This window comes from Lepisosteus oculatus, chromosome 29, assembly GCF_040954835.1.
Source record: "Lepisosteus oculatus isolate fLepOcu1 chromosome 29, fLepOcu1.hap2, whole genome shotgun sequence".
Classification (NCBI taxonomy): Eukaryota; Metazoa; Chordata; class Actinopteri; order Semionotiformes; family Lepisosteidae; genus Lepisosteus; species Lepisosteus oculatus.
In genome coordinates, this window is record NC_090724.1 from 3,905,058 (window position 1) to 3,918,544 (window position 13,487).

Below are 13,487 nucleotides of genomic sequence, written 5' to 3' on the forward strand. Positions count from 1 at the left end.
ATCATTCCATTCCATATTTCTGTCAGTTTCATTAGTCTTTTTTAAATGATTCCAAGCTAGGGAGACTCTTTGACAAACTGTACCTGCTCTTTATTTTTACTAACTGTATACAACAAGCCTGTAGTAAACATGATTTGCTTTCTTTGACAAAAGGCTTCTTCTGATTTATAACTTTTGTTCTCAAGAACAGTTAAGTATACAGCAGGTGTTATTTAGGGTTAAAGTTAGGACCAAGTGGAGTTACTTCTCGAAACAGTTCACATTTTTATAGCAACCTATGAGTGTGATACAAGAAACTTAACATCTCATTTTAAAACCCTGATCTTCAAAAGTTTATTTTTACAAGATCATAAAGACTTATGCAGTATAAATATTATTAATTTGGGTAGAGGACTATTATATTATCTTAATCAAAGCTTTAAGGCAAAACTGGTTCCAGGGACTGTCGATTGTTTTGTGTGCACAATGACATGTCTGCATGTGTTAATTCAAGAAAACTGATTCACACATTCAATTACCCACACTATCTTCATGTCTGGCATGAAATTTCATAGTGTCCATACATGCACTCCTTGAGGTCTGGAGGTGCTACTGCTTTTGAACGGAGGTCTGTGTACAAAGCTATTCTAGTAAAAAAACATCAGGTATGTTTTGTTGCTTGCTTCTGTTGGTGTTTTTTCTTCTTCAGCATGTCTTGCTTCTTCTGGATTTTGGCCTTGAACAACTTCTTGTCTTTCCTGATCTTCTCCAGTTCAGCTTTTCTTTTTGCTTCCAGATCAGGGTCCTGCAACAAGCAAATGATAAAATTTAGCATTTTTATTTTAAAAGTCTACAGGATTTATAAATACCTACCACTTCTTTAGACAGATCATTTAAGTCTTTTATCAAGCACAAGCTTTGAAAAGTAAAAGCCATCACTAAAGTTCTTAACAGTAACATGAACAGAATTGCACAACAGGCTATCATGCAAGAGTTCAGCTTCTTTTTGAACTTTTTTAAAGCGGAACACATTGAGATGTTGTATAAAATTGGTTTCATACGCACCTTTCCTTCCAAAATCAGCTGTTTCCTTTTGTTTATTTCCTTCTTCTCATCAAAATCTGTTGACTCCAGTTTCTGTGAAAGATGGAAAAAAAGTGCTCATTATGCTAATGTGGGATTATTTTCAACAAATTTCACAGGAAAAAAGGACAAATTCAAACACATGGGCACAGAACACAAATCTTCTATGCAACGCATTGGTGATAAATATTTTTTCTTGAAAACAAACTGAAGCAAAAACTTACAATTTCACATTCCCTTCTTGTGACGTTAACCTGGGTAAGGATATTCAATACTTCACTCTCCTTCACAGAAAATTCCTTCAGCTTGGTTTCTAAAGAGAAGAAAACACCATAACTATGCAATCACTTCAAAGTGGTGTCAATACAAAATCGCCATGCAAATAAGTAAAAGTGGGATTCAGTTCAATCAAAAAACTGATTTAAAAAAGCCTTCATAAAAAAAAGCTAGTTTCATGTTCTTTCAAACTTTTTATTCTTTAATTACTACATCACAAGACTTAGCTTAAAAATGAAGCATCCTGTGATCTCTACAAACCACAACACGGACTTCATCAGATTATAAGAATGCGGGACTGGAAACGTACGGATTTGCTCCTCGATGGCGTGGACGAGGTGAATGTCGTACTGTGTGACCAGTGTAATGGCAACACCGTTCCTGCCTGCGGGAAGAAAGGAACAGCATTGGCTACAGCTGGGTTTTTCAGAAGTACGCTGATGGCGCCCCCAGCACGTTGACATGACTTGCCTGCGCGGGCCGTCCGCCCAACTCGGTGGATGTAAGTCTTAGGAAGGCCCGGTGTGTTATGATTGATGACCACTTGGACGGTAGGGATGTCCAGACCCCTAGCAATATCAGAATGAAAATTATTTCCAAAATATTAGACCTGTTAAAAGCAGTATGAGTATTACAGATATCACAACAGGTATTATGTTCATGCTGATAGAGGTGAGTTATAAGTCTAAAAGGTCAAATTAACCAAAATATAAATCGGAAAAACAATTATTGATAAATCCTTCATCCTACCTGGAAGCTACATCAGTTGCGATTAGGATCTTGAAGACACTGGACTTGAACTTCGCTAGATTAGCAAACCTTTGCTTCTAAAAATGCAAGGATTGGAACAGTTACACACCAGAGAATACTGTGTTGTCCAGGGCAGTGTGTTTTAATTATTCCCCTCAACACTGGAAAAAATGCGTTATTGGAGCTTCCAAGGAAAGGTATACCCGATCAACCAAGAATTACAACAACTAAGAAATGTAGATTTTTTTTTATATACAAGAACATCATTATTGTTCTGGATAAAAAAAAAAACTAAACAGTCTCTCCTGTATGTTACCTGTTTCATCATTGAATGGAGTGCGACGGAGGGGAATTTAAATTCTCGGAGCATCATGTTCAAGATTTGACAGTTTCTATAAAACAAACATGCACACATGGACACAGGTTAGAGCTAGCAGTTGCTCATGGATCCATTCTGACATTGCAAGCTCAATATGGAAAAGCAGGTGGAGGCTTACTTGCACGTGCTGGTGAAGATCATAATGGACCAATCTTCGTGATCATCCTGGAACTTCTGAATGAGATGGACCAGGTAGGCGTCTTTGACCTTCTCAGGGGTGAGAATGTACCTCTGGTCCAGTTCCTCCACTGTCCGCACCCTGCCAGAGCACGCGCACAAACAAGAGGTTCATTCACACGACTCAGATGGAGATAGCAGAAAGGTCCCCTGTATCGATTAGCTGGTCTAGTACTGTACTGCGCTTTTCTGCACCTGTCTTACATAGCTTGGGGCTGAGATATGCCAGAGAGACAGCGATCGAATCCCAGCTGGGGACAAGGCACCGAAACCCAGTGGGCAATGGGCTGAGCGTTGTGATCATCCTGGAACTTCTGAATGAGAGGGTCATCAAACACTTGGGAGGTTTTAAAAAAAATAACAGCTGCCTATCCTGGACTGGCTATACAAATCCTTTATCTGTACGATAGCAATAATCATCCTTCACCCTTTAACCTGTGTAAAACTGTAAAACTAAAAAGTGTTCAATTTGCAACGTTTCCACTTCTGTCACCAGGAGAACAAACCCAAAACTCTCATTCTCAATTCTTTTGCTTTTCATTAAAAAAAAACATCTATCCACATGGGATTCAGTCACCAGCAGACTTATTTTCTTTAAACTCTGCTTCACTACAAACCACATTTATACCAATCATCCACATCTGCTTTGGTTGTTATCAGTGTTTTCTATAACCGATGATAAAATATTCACACTAAATGAATGATCACACACACACTATATACAAGTGACTGCCTCTCTCTGCTATTACCCAGCGCAAGCCCTGTCCTGCCCGGAGCAATGGCCGCAGCTGGAACAGAACACAGCTCTTACTCAGACTTGCTTTCCCAGAAGAAGGGCCGGTTCATGGCAATCGTCTTGAGCTCCTGCAGCGTGTCAGTCAGCGTGGCGCTGAACAGGAGGGTCTGTCTCTGGGTGGGAACAGCCCCCAGTATCACCTCCAGGTCCTTGGTAAAATCGGTGCAGCCCTGTTCCAGGAGACGATCGGCTTCGTCCAAAATCTGGGAGAAGGGCAGAAATGTAAATCCAGCGTGCAACTGAACCTAGGACCTCACTTTTCAAGGTGGTCTTCAGCATGTTATTCGGAAATCTTCCTGAACACTGTGGAGTTATAGAACTAGTCCCCAGTCTACATTACACCTGTGTTTCCTTTCTACTTGGATCAAGCTTTTCCTGCCATCTTCTTGGGGAAATTAAGACTTTTCTGAACCCTCCCCATTCCCGTTTTCTCTGTGGCTCCGAAGCAGCCTGTGTGATAGGAATGTCGTCACGAAAAGCAGGTGACCTCACCAGGAAGCGGATTTTGTTCATGCTGAAAGTGTTGGAACTCCTGATGTGATCGGCCAGTCGCCCAGGAGTCGCCACGACGACGTGTGGCTTCTTGGACAGCTCCAGCGCTTGTGCTACCATGTCTACAGACCAACAAGGGAGGGGGAGTGTGAGTCCATTTTCCTGTCCGATACCTCACTCCCGAGGAAAACAGAATTTAGTGCGATTCTAAGTTGCCTCAAAATACCGTACCCATTCCTCCAACGACGATACAGTCCCTCAAACCAAGTGGTTTTCCCAACACCCTGAACTGCTCAGCAATCTGATAGGCCAGTTCTCTGTAAAACACACACACAGGTGTCACCAAAAATAAAATTCAGGAAAAGCAATCAAAAGTTTTTTAAAAAAACATTCTAGGATTAAGTTCAGGTTCTCTATGCTTTGCATGTGTTCCAAAAGACATCACATCTGGATCATTTGGATGTATATTTTGCATAACTGCTTCATAACATAGGAGTCTCCAGAGCAAGGTTTATATGTATCAGTGAAACAGCGGTGAATGTATGACATATATATATAGTACAGTACATATATTGAAACACAACAGCTCATACATGAGGTTACATTTTGCAATGTGATAAGCTGCTATGTTTTATTGCTTGAGTAGTACCGAACCTTGGTACAGTGGGCTCAAGGTGTCATTTCAAGTCCTAACAGGCAGACCGTTTCCACACCAGGCCAGAACCAACACATTTGCCCGATTCGTCTGCACAAACCGACTGCTCCTCGCTCCTAGTCCCAGGACGCCACAGGCTCTTCCATTCCAACATGAGCTCCCGAATGGCTTAACTGAACCAGTCAGGCACTGAAGTGGACCAAATCAGTTATCTATCAGTCCTGCAGCTGGCCTGGGACCAGGAGTTATGTTAAAGGCGTTAACTGCTCATGTTCCATGTCATGACGAACTGGTGATTTAAGGGTGGCCAGTAGGCGCGGCGGGACTGTAGCCTTCCACCACCAGGGCTGGTATTGACACTGCGTACCGGGTGGGAGTGAGCACCAGGCAGAAGATGCCATAGGGGTCTTCCGAGAGTTTCTGGAGCACCGGCAGCACAAACGCGGCCGTCTTACCGCTCCCGGTCTTCGCACAACCCATACAGTCGCGGCCTGCGGGCAAAACAAATTCAGTCACGGCCCCGCCGGAGAGGAGAGTTTCAGTACATAGACCACACGCCTTCTCGGAGAGGAGCATTTAAAGAGCGACATCAGAAACAAATGTTTCCATCAGCTGTAAGATTTTTATACGTACAACATAATCACAGCTCAGCCAATGTCTATGGGTCGCGTCAAATATAATTCAAGCTGAGTGAAGTTGACAATTCAAGATATTACAACAACCAGATGAATCAACTGAACAGTCGCGATGCAGGAGGAACTGTCTAGCCCGAAGCTGAAATCTCTCTATACAGACGGAAACGGGCTCACATATCGCCCAGTCTGAACAGCTTTCATTAACGATGGCCGCGGTAATATCTTGAGGACGGATAATATTTTATGATTTCTTCGCAATGAGTTCTAAACCGAACCAATCGAGTGAAAGTACTGGGCTACAGCACCACCTCACCTTCCAAAATCGCAGGCACGCAGCTCTGTTGAACCGGAGTGGGTTTGTTGATACCCATCTGCTTGCACTGCTGAATTAACCAGTCCGACAACCCGAGCGACGAAAAATCCGACATCTTCTTTCTTCTTCCTCCTCTAAGATTTCACTACGAATGGGACCTTTCCCAGCCTATAGATGTCAGATCTCTAAGTAGCCCGCAGGAAGCGACCCTTGACAAAATGAGCACGCGTGTTGTCGAACCCCGGGCGCACGTCTTCTACGTGACGGTGACGTCACGCCACGCTGTCTTACGGAAGACGTGCAGCCGGGGTTAAAGGTGAATTAGCTTCATTGCTCTGTTATCCTTCCCACTGATGGCTGCTGTGTGGGGTCTGTGAAGTGTTTTGAGTGGAGTGCTGTATAAATGTAAGGAATTATTTGGTTTGTAATTGTAAACAGACTAAGTTTAATTTTCATTCTTCTTATAGAAGTAGTAAACACTGCATAAAATCTTTTTAGCAAAGCATGCAGTGACTAATAACGTTGATTGATCATTGGATAATAACACCCCCAATCAATTTTTAGTAGTCGTGAGTGGTACTCAAAATACTTTCAACATATGTATAAAATAGGTATGTTTTTCAGAGTTTATGTTTAGTAATCTAATACATCTGACTGCTTAATTAAAAGTGATTTTTATTCTGGGAAAAGTAAAATCTGGACGCATTTGTAATCAATAGAGGGCAGCAAAGGATTTAAATGAGAGAAAATGTTGTTTGCCTTACTGGCATTTTAAAGATTATGAGCTGTCCTGGAAAATGGGTTTTGTAGGGGTGGTGAATGCGCAAACAGCACATTTTGCATATCAACCGTTTCTCAGTCATCCAGAATTAACAAACTTTTCTTTATGTTGTAAACTTGTAATTGCAGGGAACGTATTTTAAAGCATCACCTGTAAATACTGCTGCCAGGCCTCTGTCACGGTCAGTGCTATTAAACTAAAAAGGCTTTTTGGAGCCACTCCATGCATTGTGTAGAACTGCAAAATGTAACTTTTTACTTCTCAAGAAATTATAACAGTACTGGACACGTTTTTCATGATAAAAAGCCAAATGTTAAGGATGTGTTAAGGGACAGATAGACATGCTAGTAATCTTCACTATTACGTTTCGAGAATGTTACTGAAAAGTAGGAATTCATAGTTAAAAAAAGCAAAAATCGTTTAAGAAGCTTGTATGAAACAAAGCAATACTGCTATCTCCTCAACCCCGCCTTCATTATAAACACACCTCTGCCCTGCCTAATAAGGAGGTGGGAGGGGCAACGTGTTAGAAGGTGTGTCGACCTATAGCGGTCTGATTGGAGGACGTTTAGGGAGGGGCGTGGTCACTCGATCCCAAATCCTGTCTGAAACTCATTTCCTCCATTCTCGGAGACAGAGACTGTTAATCATATCTTTCTCCGCCTGTACTGATCTACTAAAATTACATTTTACTTCTGGCTACAAGGGAAAAAATCTTTGAACAGGAAAATAAAACCGCAGTTGGTTGACAGCTGTTGTTTATCCTTTGAGAATAAACTATAGATTTCCCTTTCGTTCGTTTTCTTTTTTTAATTGAACGCCGATTACGCCTCGTTTAGAGGGGCTAAAGGGGATTTATTCCGAGCATTGTTTAGGAAAGTACAGCGAGCAAATTCGCCGGTGTTTATTACAGTATACTGCAGCACGTTTGAAAAGCTCTACGCTGAATCGGAGGTTCCCTGAGGAGCGAAAGAACAGCTGTTACAACACTCACAATACAAACAACGAATGGCATTTTTACAGTGTTTTCTCAAGAGTATATAATGACTGAGTTCAAATCTAGGGCATTAACTCAAGTACTGCCACCTTCAGAGAGGAAAATAGAACATCAGCATAGAATACCACGCTAAATACACTACATATATTTGTCTGCTTCTGTATTATTAATCTATATTTCACACGGATAATGCTATTTTCTTTTCAAGATTCCTTCAGCATGGTGATGTGAACAATCGGGGTACCTTTCCATCATGTGGACTCACGCTGCGCTTCTGTCACGAAACCAGTCTTTACAGCGCAGTCAAGTCACAGGCTAGTGTGAGAGAGATCTCACCAGCTCTCATCATAAGTGGGGACATCTGTGCAACACTGTTTTTTTCTTGTCAGGTGGTTTAAGGACACAACATGTTGAGAAAAATCAGTTTTTATTTAATCCGTTAGAAAGACAGGTTTATAGTGAGACACACAGCATTATCCCCAGACCTGGATACAGCCAGTTTTCATAGCTGCTGGAGAATAGGGACTTTTTTAATGCCTGCATGTGGCACTTTCCCTGCCTGTCTGGTATGATATTTGCAGTCAGAAAATTTACTGTCACCGAGTCTTGGGAAAGCCAGGAATAAATCTCAAAATGGAGGGATTGAGCCAGACTCCTGGCTAATACAGTGTCTACTTGGGATTGATGTTCACATGTTATGCTTAATGCTATGAGACCCAGTTAGTTTGCAGTGGAATATTAATGGAAAACAGTGATTCAGTATGTATGATCAGGTCAGTCTGAAACTGGTATTTAGTTATATAGCACAAGTTGTAGAGAGCACATGTGAGTGTCCTTTCACATTAATTATATTTTAATTTGGTGTTTCCAACTCTTTGTCCTATTAACCTGTTGTTCAAACCAAACAACAAGAAAGACAAGCTTCTGAAAAGACTTGACAGTGTTAACTGAGAAAAAAGGGGATGTGAAAAATACCAAAAGAAGCTGAATTTGGCAATTTGTGCACCATCAGTGTCTTAGGATTTCACTTATATATTTGGCTTCAAGTTTTACAGAACACAGTTGTGTATACGGATAGATCACTTCAAAGTAGATCAAACACTCCCTTAGTAAACCAGAAGAAGCATATTGTGGGGGATTTTTATCTGGTCATCTTCCACTTTAATGGCAGGCTTTGGACTTGCCATGTTTCCGAAGTCTGACGGGCAGCTTGGTTGAATGGAGCTGCCGTGTGGGTTTGGGGGTGTCGGAGTCCCGAATGGGGGGCCGGCAGCACCGGCACATAGAAGACGAATGAAATCACCCGCAGAGCCGGGGGGCTTGAAGAAAGAGGGGCGTTCTCGCTTTCCTCCGGTCGCGTCAGCTGCTCTGCTGTCTGAGGATGAGCAATGGGTTTCATATTGGCCTCTTTAAAGCGGGAGATAAGAACAGAGTCTGTGATTCCTGTTAACGCTTCATGTCAAAGGATCCTAAAGCACTTTCCATTTAGGAGGGGATCCACTTCATCGACACATGGGAGCCCCTCTGCACCAGCAAGCCCACTAACCAGCAGATCAGGAGCAGACGTGAGCTGAGTTAAGAGAGAGCTCTAGATTGTGCGAGCCTGGGCATTTGAAGAATTTAAGCATCACACCAGTTACCCACTCAAAAAGTGCCATATGATCTCTTGGGATCAAGCTGTCAGTATCATGGTTTAACATCACAACCAAACGAAGGCACCTCCTATCTCAGTCACTGTACCGAGACATTGGTTTAGAAATTCTGACGGAGCAAAGAGCGCCACCTACCGGTCCACCAGCACCACTTGCAGTGGCAACAACCCGATTTCCTTGGAGGCTTTCTATCCCAGGCCCAGCCTCGATTAGCTCCTGAGATCTGATGGGATCAGGTGACACAGTGTCTGCTAACATCTCTGATCACAATTCACTCTAAAACAGGGCAGATCTGAATTCATTTAATTGTACAGCAATGAGCTGGGACATGAAGGGTCAATACCTGAGCTGACTTACCATCTGCTGTGTGGAGCTCAGTTTGACATTTCACATCCAAAGCAGTGCCTCTTACAGCATGCCCCCTTCATTAACTGCATATTGGCTTGAGTTTTTGTATTTTCTGTTTCAGTCCTCTCTTTCTTGTTTCCATTACTGACCTTACAGAGCTTCTGAGATCTGACAGGATCTTACACCAATGCAGGACAGCTGCTCATCTGGATATAAAAGACATCACCAAGGTGACACACATTCATTAAAGCCAAGTGGAAAGAAATCCGCACACAGAGTCACTATGGAGGAAAATAAATGCCTATTTAGGAATCCACTGCTCTCAGCAGTGTCTGTGCTGCCAGCTCTAGTTTATAAGGTGTAATACACTATTTCTTGATATATGCTCTTAACTGAGATGAGTTACTACTGCATTACTCTTAGCTTTGATATCCACATCCCATTGACAAGATATCTGAGGTGCACAATAATCAGAGTTGTGCTACAGAGTGTTGTGCTACAGACACAGAAAGGACTACTTTCTGCTATGACACTGATACAGCGAAGTCCAAGAGTTTTAAAACTTCTGTAATAGTATCCTATATGAGTCCATATATGTAATGTTTTCATCTGCAAGTTAAGTCCCCAAAGAAACTGAAATCAGTGGTGCACAGCTCCATTCCTGGCACGTCGCAGTGTCTCCAGATTCTATCCCACTCTGCTCTGAATGACCTAATTGGCCTAATCGTTAGTTTCACTGGACCAGTTTAACTCTTTTCGAAGATCTACCGAGGATTTAAAACGACCCAGAAAACCTGCTGGATTCTGGACACTAGAGGAATGGAATGGTGCACCTGTGGTTTAAATAAATGACAGCTCTTTAACAAAGGGAGCGGGGGCGTTCAGACCCGCAGAAAGCACAGAGGGGAGTTTTTTAAAAACAGAACACTAGGTTCGACAGCTTTAAGCGATGTGTCATTCCGCGTGTAACCAGCAGGTGGCGAACAAGATGGTTTAAAACCTAACTGGAGCAAGAACTGCCATCCAGAATGGGATTGTGGCAGCGTTCTCAGGACTGGAAGACACCATGAGCCCGCAGAAAAGTAGAGCTAGCCCGAAGGTTTGACAGTCGTCATTAAACAAACGCAAGAATAAACTCGTTTGTAGACTATTGCAACGCGGGAAGCTGAAATACAGAACATGAGTGTTAAATCATATGGTTAGCGGAGTGCAGAACGAGGAGAAAGAGGAACTTGGCAGTACAGACTCTGAGAGACAAAAGGACTGCAGTACAGGACGAAGCACCTTCCGAACTTGCAAATACAACGTTTGAGAACATTTTTTTTCCTTCTGAAAAGACTCATAATTGGCGATTCTTGCACAGCTTGATTCCGGGGGGCAAGCACAGCCAAGAACTCATCCCTCTTTTCATGCAGTGAAATTCCGGTGGAAATTTAAGAAGCATCCGGATCCGTAGACAAAAGAACGGGAAAGCCTGACAAAAAACCCTCTCATGACCAGCTAGAAAACGGGGCTGCACAGCATTGACATAAAAACAAAATCTACACAGGAGTAAAAACGAAATGGGGTGAGTTATGTTGTTATTATTTTTTAAAACTTAAAAAAAAAAATGTTGTTAATAGCAGAATGAGGGAAAAGTTAAGGATGGCGCTACATTGACCACATTGCTTCTATGTGGATATTTATAAATAAACTGATGTTTAAGAACATAGCCTCCTTCCAGTGTCTCTTCGCGGATTGACGAATACCAGCAATGCACGGAGAGTATCAGTTCATATTTGTTTTCCTCGCATTGGATGAATTTCTTTTGGGAGGGAAAAGTGCTTTTCTATGAGCTAGCTTCAGAACGTATCTTGACACGTTGCCCTTGGCGGCGTTTACGAAAGCATTCGTCTCGTGTTGCTGGATTAGTCTTTAAAAACCGCTGCGACAGTGGCTGGGTCTGATTTTTTACTTTCTTTAAACGCAAACAAACTTTGAAGCAGGACAGTCATGCTGTGGCTGTCAGTGGCGGAGCCCCCCCTTGATTTTACCGGTATGAAACTAATAAACGAAGTGCTAAAATGAAAATCTGGGACCTGTGCATGCTTTTAAATAATTACCCCCTCCCCCCAGCGCCAGACCTAAGCACATACTGTATGCAGTTAACGGGGCATGTAAGTATGGATCATTTATTTCGAAATATACGCTTTAAATCGGGGAAGCTAGTAAAATGTAGGAGGGATAAGGGAACAGGATTTAAAAGCAGCATAAAGGTTGGAGGAACGCCCTCCTACTATGTTGCAAGACAGCTGAAAAACCTACAGTATTTATGTCGCCCTCAAGTTATTCTGCTTAAGTGCTTTAAAAGAAACCTCTGTTGGGAAAACTTCGCGTCTTCAGAGCGTGGGAACACAGAGCTGAACATTCATATTTAATGAAACACAACTCGGGCGCAGAACCTTCACGCCAGGTGACATGACTGGAAAGACACTTGAGCGAGAACGTTCGCCAGCAGAAAGCCTGAGAGCTCCGCTGTGACCTTTCGCGGTCTCCAGGATTCCACGGGAGACAGTTCTGCGTGGGTTGCCCTGTCCTGTCGCGAGAGTTTTCGTCTATTAAAGCCACGTGGCAGAGACGATTTCGCCGTGCTGTTCGGAAGCATCGTGTTGCGTTCTAAAGTAACGATACCATCGGCGATTAGTAACATTTAATAGTAGCAGCGAATTGTGTAATTGGATCATAGGTGTTGTTACAATGTACAAAAGTGAGACAGTATTGGAAAGGATCTTTCGTGACAACTTGCATGTAATTGCACGGATATGTGGAGTAAATGTGCTCCGTCCACACACACACACCCGGCTTGATATAAGTAGGTTCACTTTCTTGTGCACTTTCTGTAAAACACGGGTGGGTGTGATTAGTCACGCACTGGAGCAACACAGTGGGACTCCTCTTGTGTTGCCTTTATGCCAAAGGAAAATTCTCCAGTTAGGACCAGCGCTCTTAAATAAAGAGAAGTTTCACCTAATCAGACGATCTTCTGAAATTCTCTGAAAATGTTTTCAGTAGCTGCATCAGGTGTCGTCTCTATTGTTCCTGAAGTTGGTTAGGGTGGAATAAGAAATAAGGTTCATGCCCTGGTATTGACTTGGACACTTCTTCTGAGTGGCTCTGTATGCTCTAGAGCAGAGCTGAAACACTATTCTCTGCTCTCTATCAGATATTGGCATGAAAATCTGGAGAATTTCTATAACCGCCTTCCCGCATGTGTTGTCCTATTGTTTGTGTCTTGCTGGGTATTACTAGGTTGTAATCAGTGACCAGATATTGCTGTAGAAAATGTTCTTTCGCTGTGACCTTGTCTGTCTGCAGCTGCTGCTGGTTATCCAGCTTTCTGATGGAGTTGCATGCTCTTATCCTGTCACTTACACCTTTTTTCCCCTTTTCTCTTTCTGCTGTAGAAAAGGAGCTCTTCCTAGCCTGTAACAATGTATCCACTACACAGAGAAAGGTACTAGTAACGTCCTTCGTGTGTGTTGTGTGTTGTGTGTGTGCGTGCCTCTGTGCTCAGTCAGGTAGTTGCAGGCTGTCCTGCCTGGGAGGTTGGGGTTGGGTGGGGTATTTCAATAAACACATCTTGAAAAGGAAGGTCCTTTAACTTCTGCTCTCCAAAGAACCCCAGTGTGTATTACCCAGGGGTTGTGGTCAGTTGTGATTCATATCCTGGGAAAAAGTTTGCAATAGTCACTTCGTTATGACCTACATTATTTAGTGACTGGTTCTACGGATGGCATTGCAATTACTCGTCTGCAATGGAACAGACCACAATAAAAAACTGTAGAGCAGTTGATCGTGGACATTATGCCAAGTAAATAGTTTATAACCAGTGGGTTTATTTAACATGAGTTCTGTGGCAGAAAGGCCATTGGACACTAATATATGGCTCCAGTGTTGTCTCTTATAGTGGCTGGCAGGAAACTGTCAAGCCCCTTGTGACTTTTATTGAGACGATTTTCTCTGATACAGAGGCAGGGAACAAGGTGAGATGCCAGACAGCTCCTGAAAGGTTCTGTTTCTCTCCTTGGAATAACTTTGCTTTTGACTTTGAACGGTATCCCACTTTCTAATGCTTGCACAGTCTTTCCTTACTGGAATAATTGAGTATGATGTTTTTATTATAGTAATATTCTGT

General features: G+C 42.6%; 2 protein-coding genes across 5 annotated transcripts in view; one reads left to right on the forward strand and one right to left on the reverse strand.

Moving 5' to 3' along the window:
* Positions 1 to 68: 68 nt before the first annotated feature.
* ddx49 (DEAD (Asp-Glu-Ala-Asp) box polypeptide 49) lies at positions 69 to 5,804 on the reverse strand. Its single transcript, XM_069186225.1, has 13 exons — positions 5,536 to 5,804; positions 4,955 to 5,078; positions 4,164 to 4,249; positions 3,933 to 4,054; positions 3,456 to 3,643; positions 2,586 to 2,726; positions 2,405 to 2,480; positions 2,089 to 2,165; positions 1,806 to 1,907; positions 1,649 to 1,719; positions 1,287 to 1,375; positions 1,045 to 1,116; positions 69 to 784 (listed from the first exon to the last, which is right to left on the reverse strand). The coding sequence occupies exons 1-13, from the start codon at positions 5,648 to 5,650 to the stop codon at positions 641 to 643; spliced, it is 1,407 nt and encodes a 468-aa protein (XP_069042326.1). The 5' UTR covers positions 5,651 to 5,804; the 3' UTR covers positions 69 to 640.
* A 4,510-nt stretch (positions 5,805 to 10,314) lies between these two features.
* Positions 10,315 to 13,487, forward strand: part of LOC102690234 (homer scaffold protein 3) — a 39,516-nt gene continuing 36,343 nt past the window's right edge. Inside the window, exons 1-2 of one of the 4 annotated variants that reach the window (XM_015365604.2) lie at positions 10,315 to 10,880; positions 12,757 to 12,806. In XM_015365604.2, the coding sequence (XP_015221090.1) occupies positions 12,784 to 12,806 (23 nt within the window). In that variant the 5' untranslated portion in view covers positions 10,315 to 10,880; positions 12,757 to 12,783. Of the gene's footprint in view, positions 10,881 to 11,257; positions 11,470 to 12,756; positions 12,807 to 13,487 lie in introns of those variants that run through there. The other 3 variants (XM_015365606.2, XM_069185949.1, XM_069185950.1) reach the window with 3 other exon arrangements.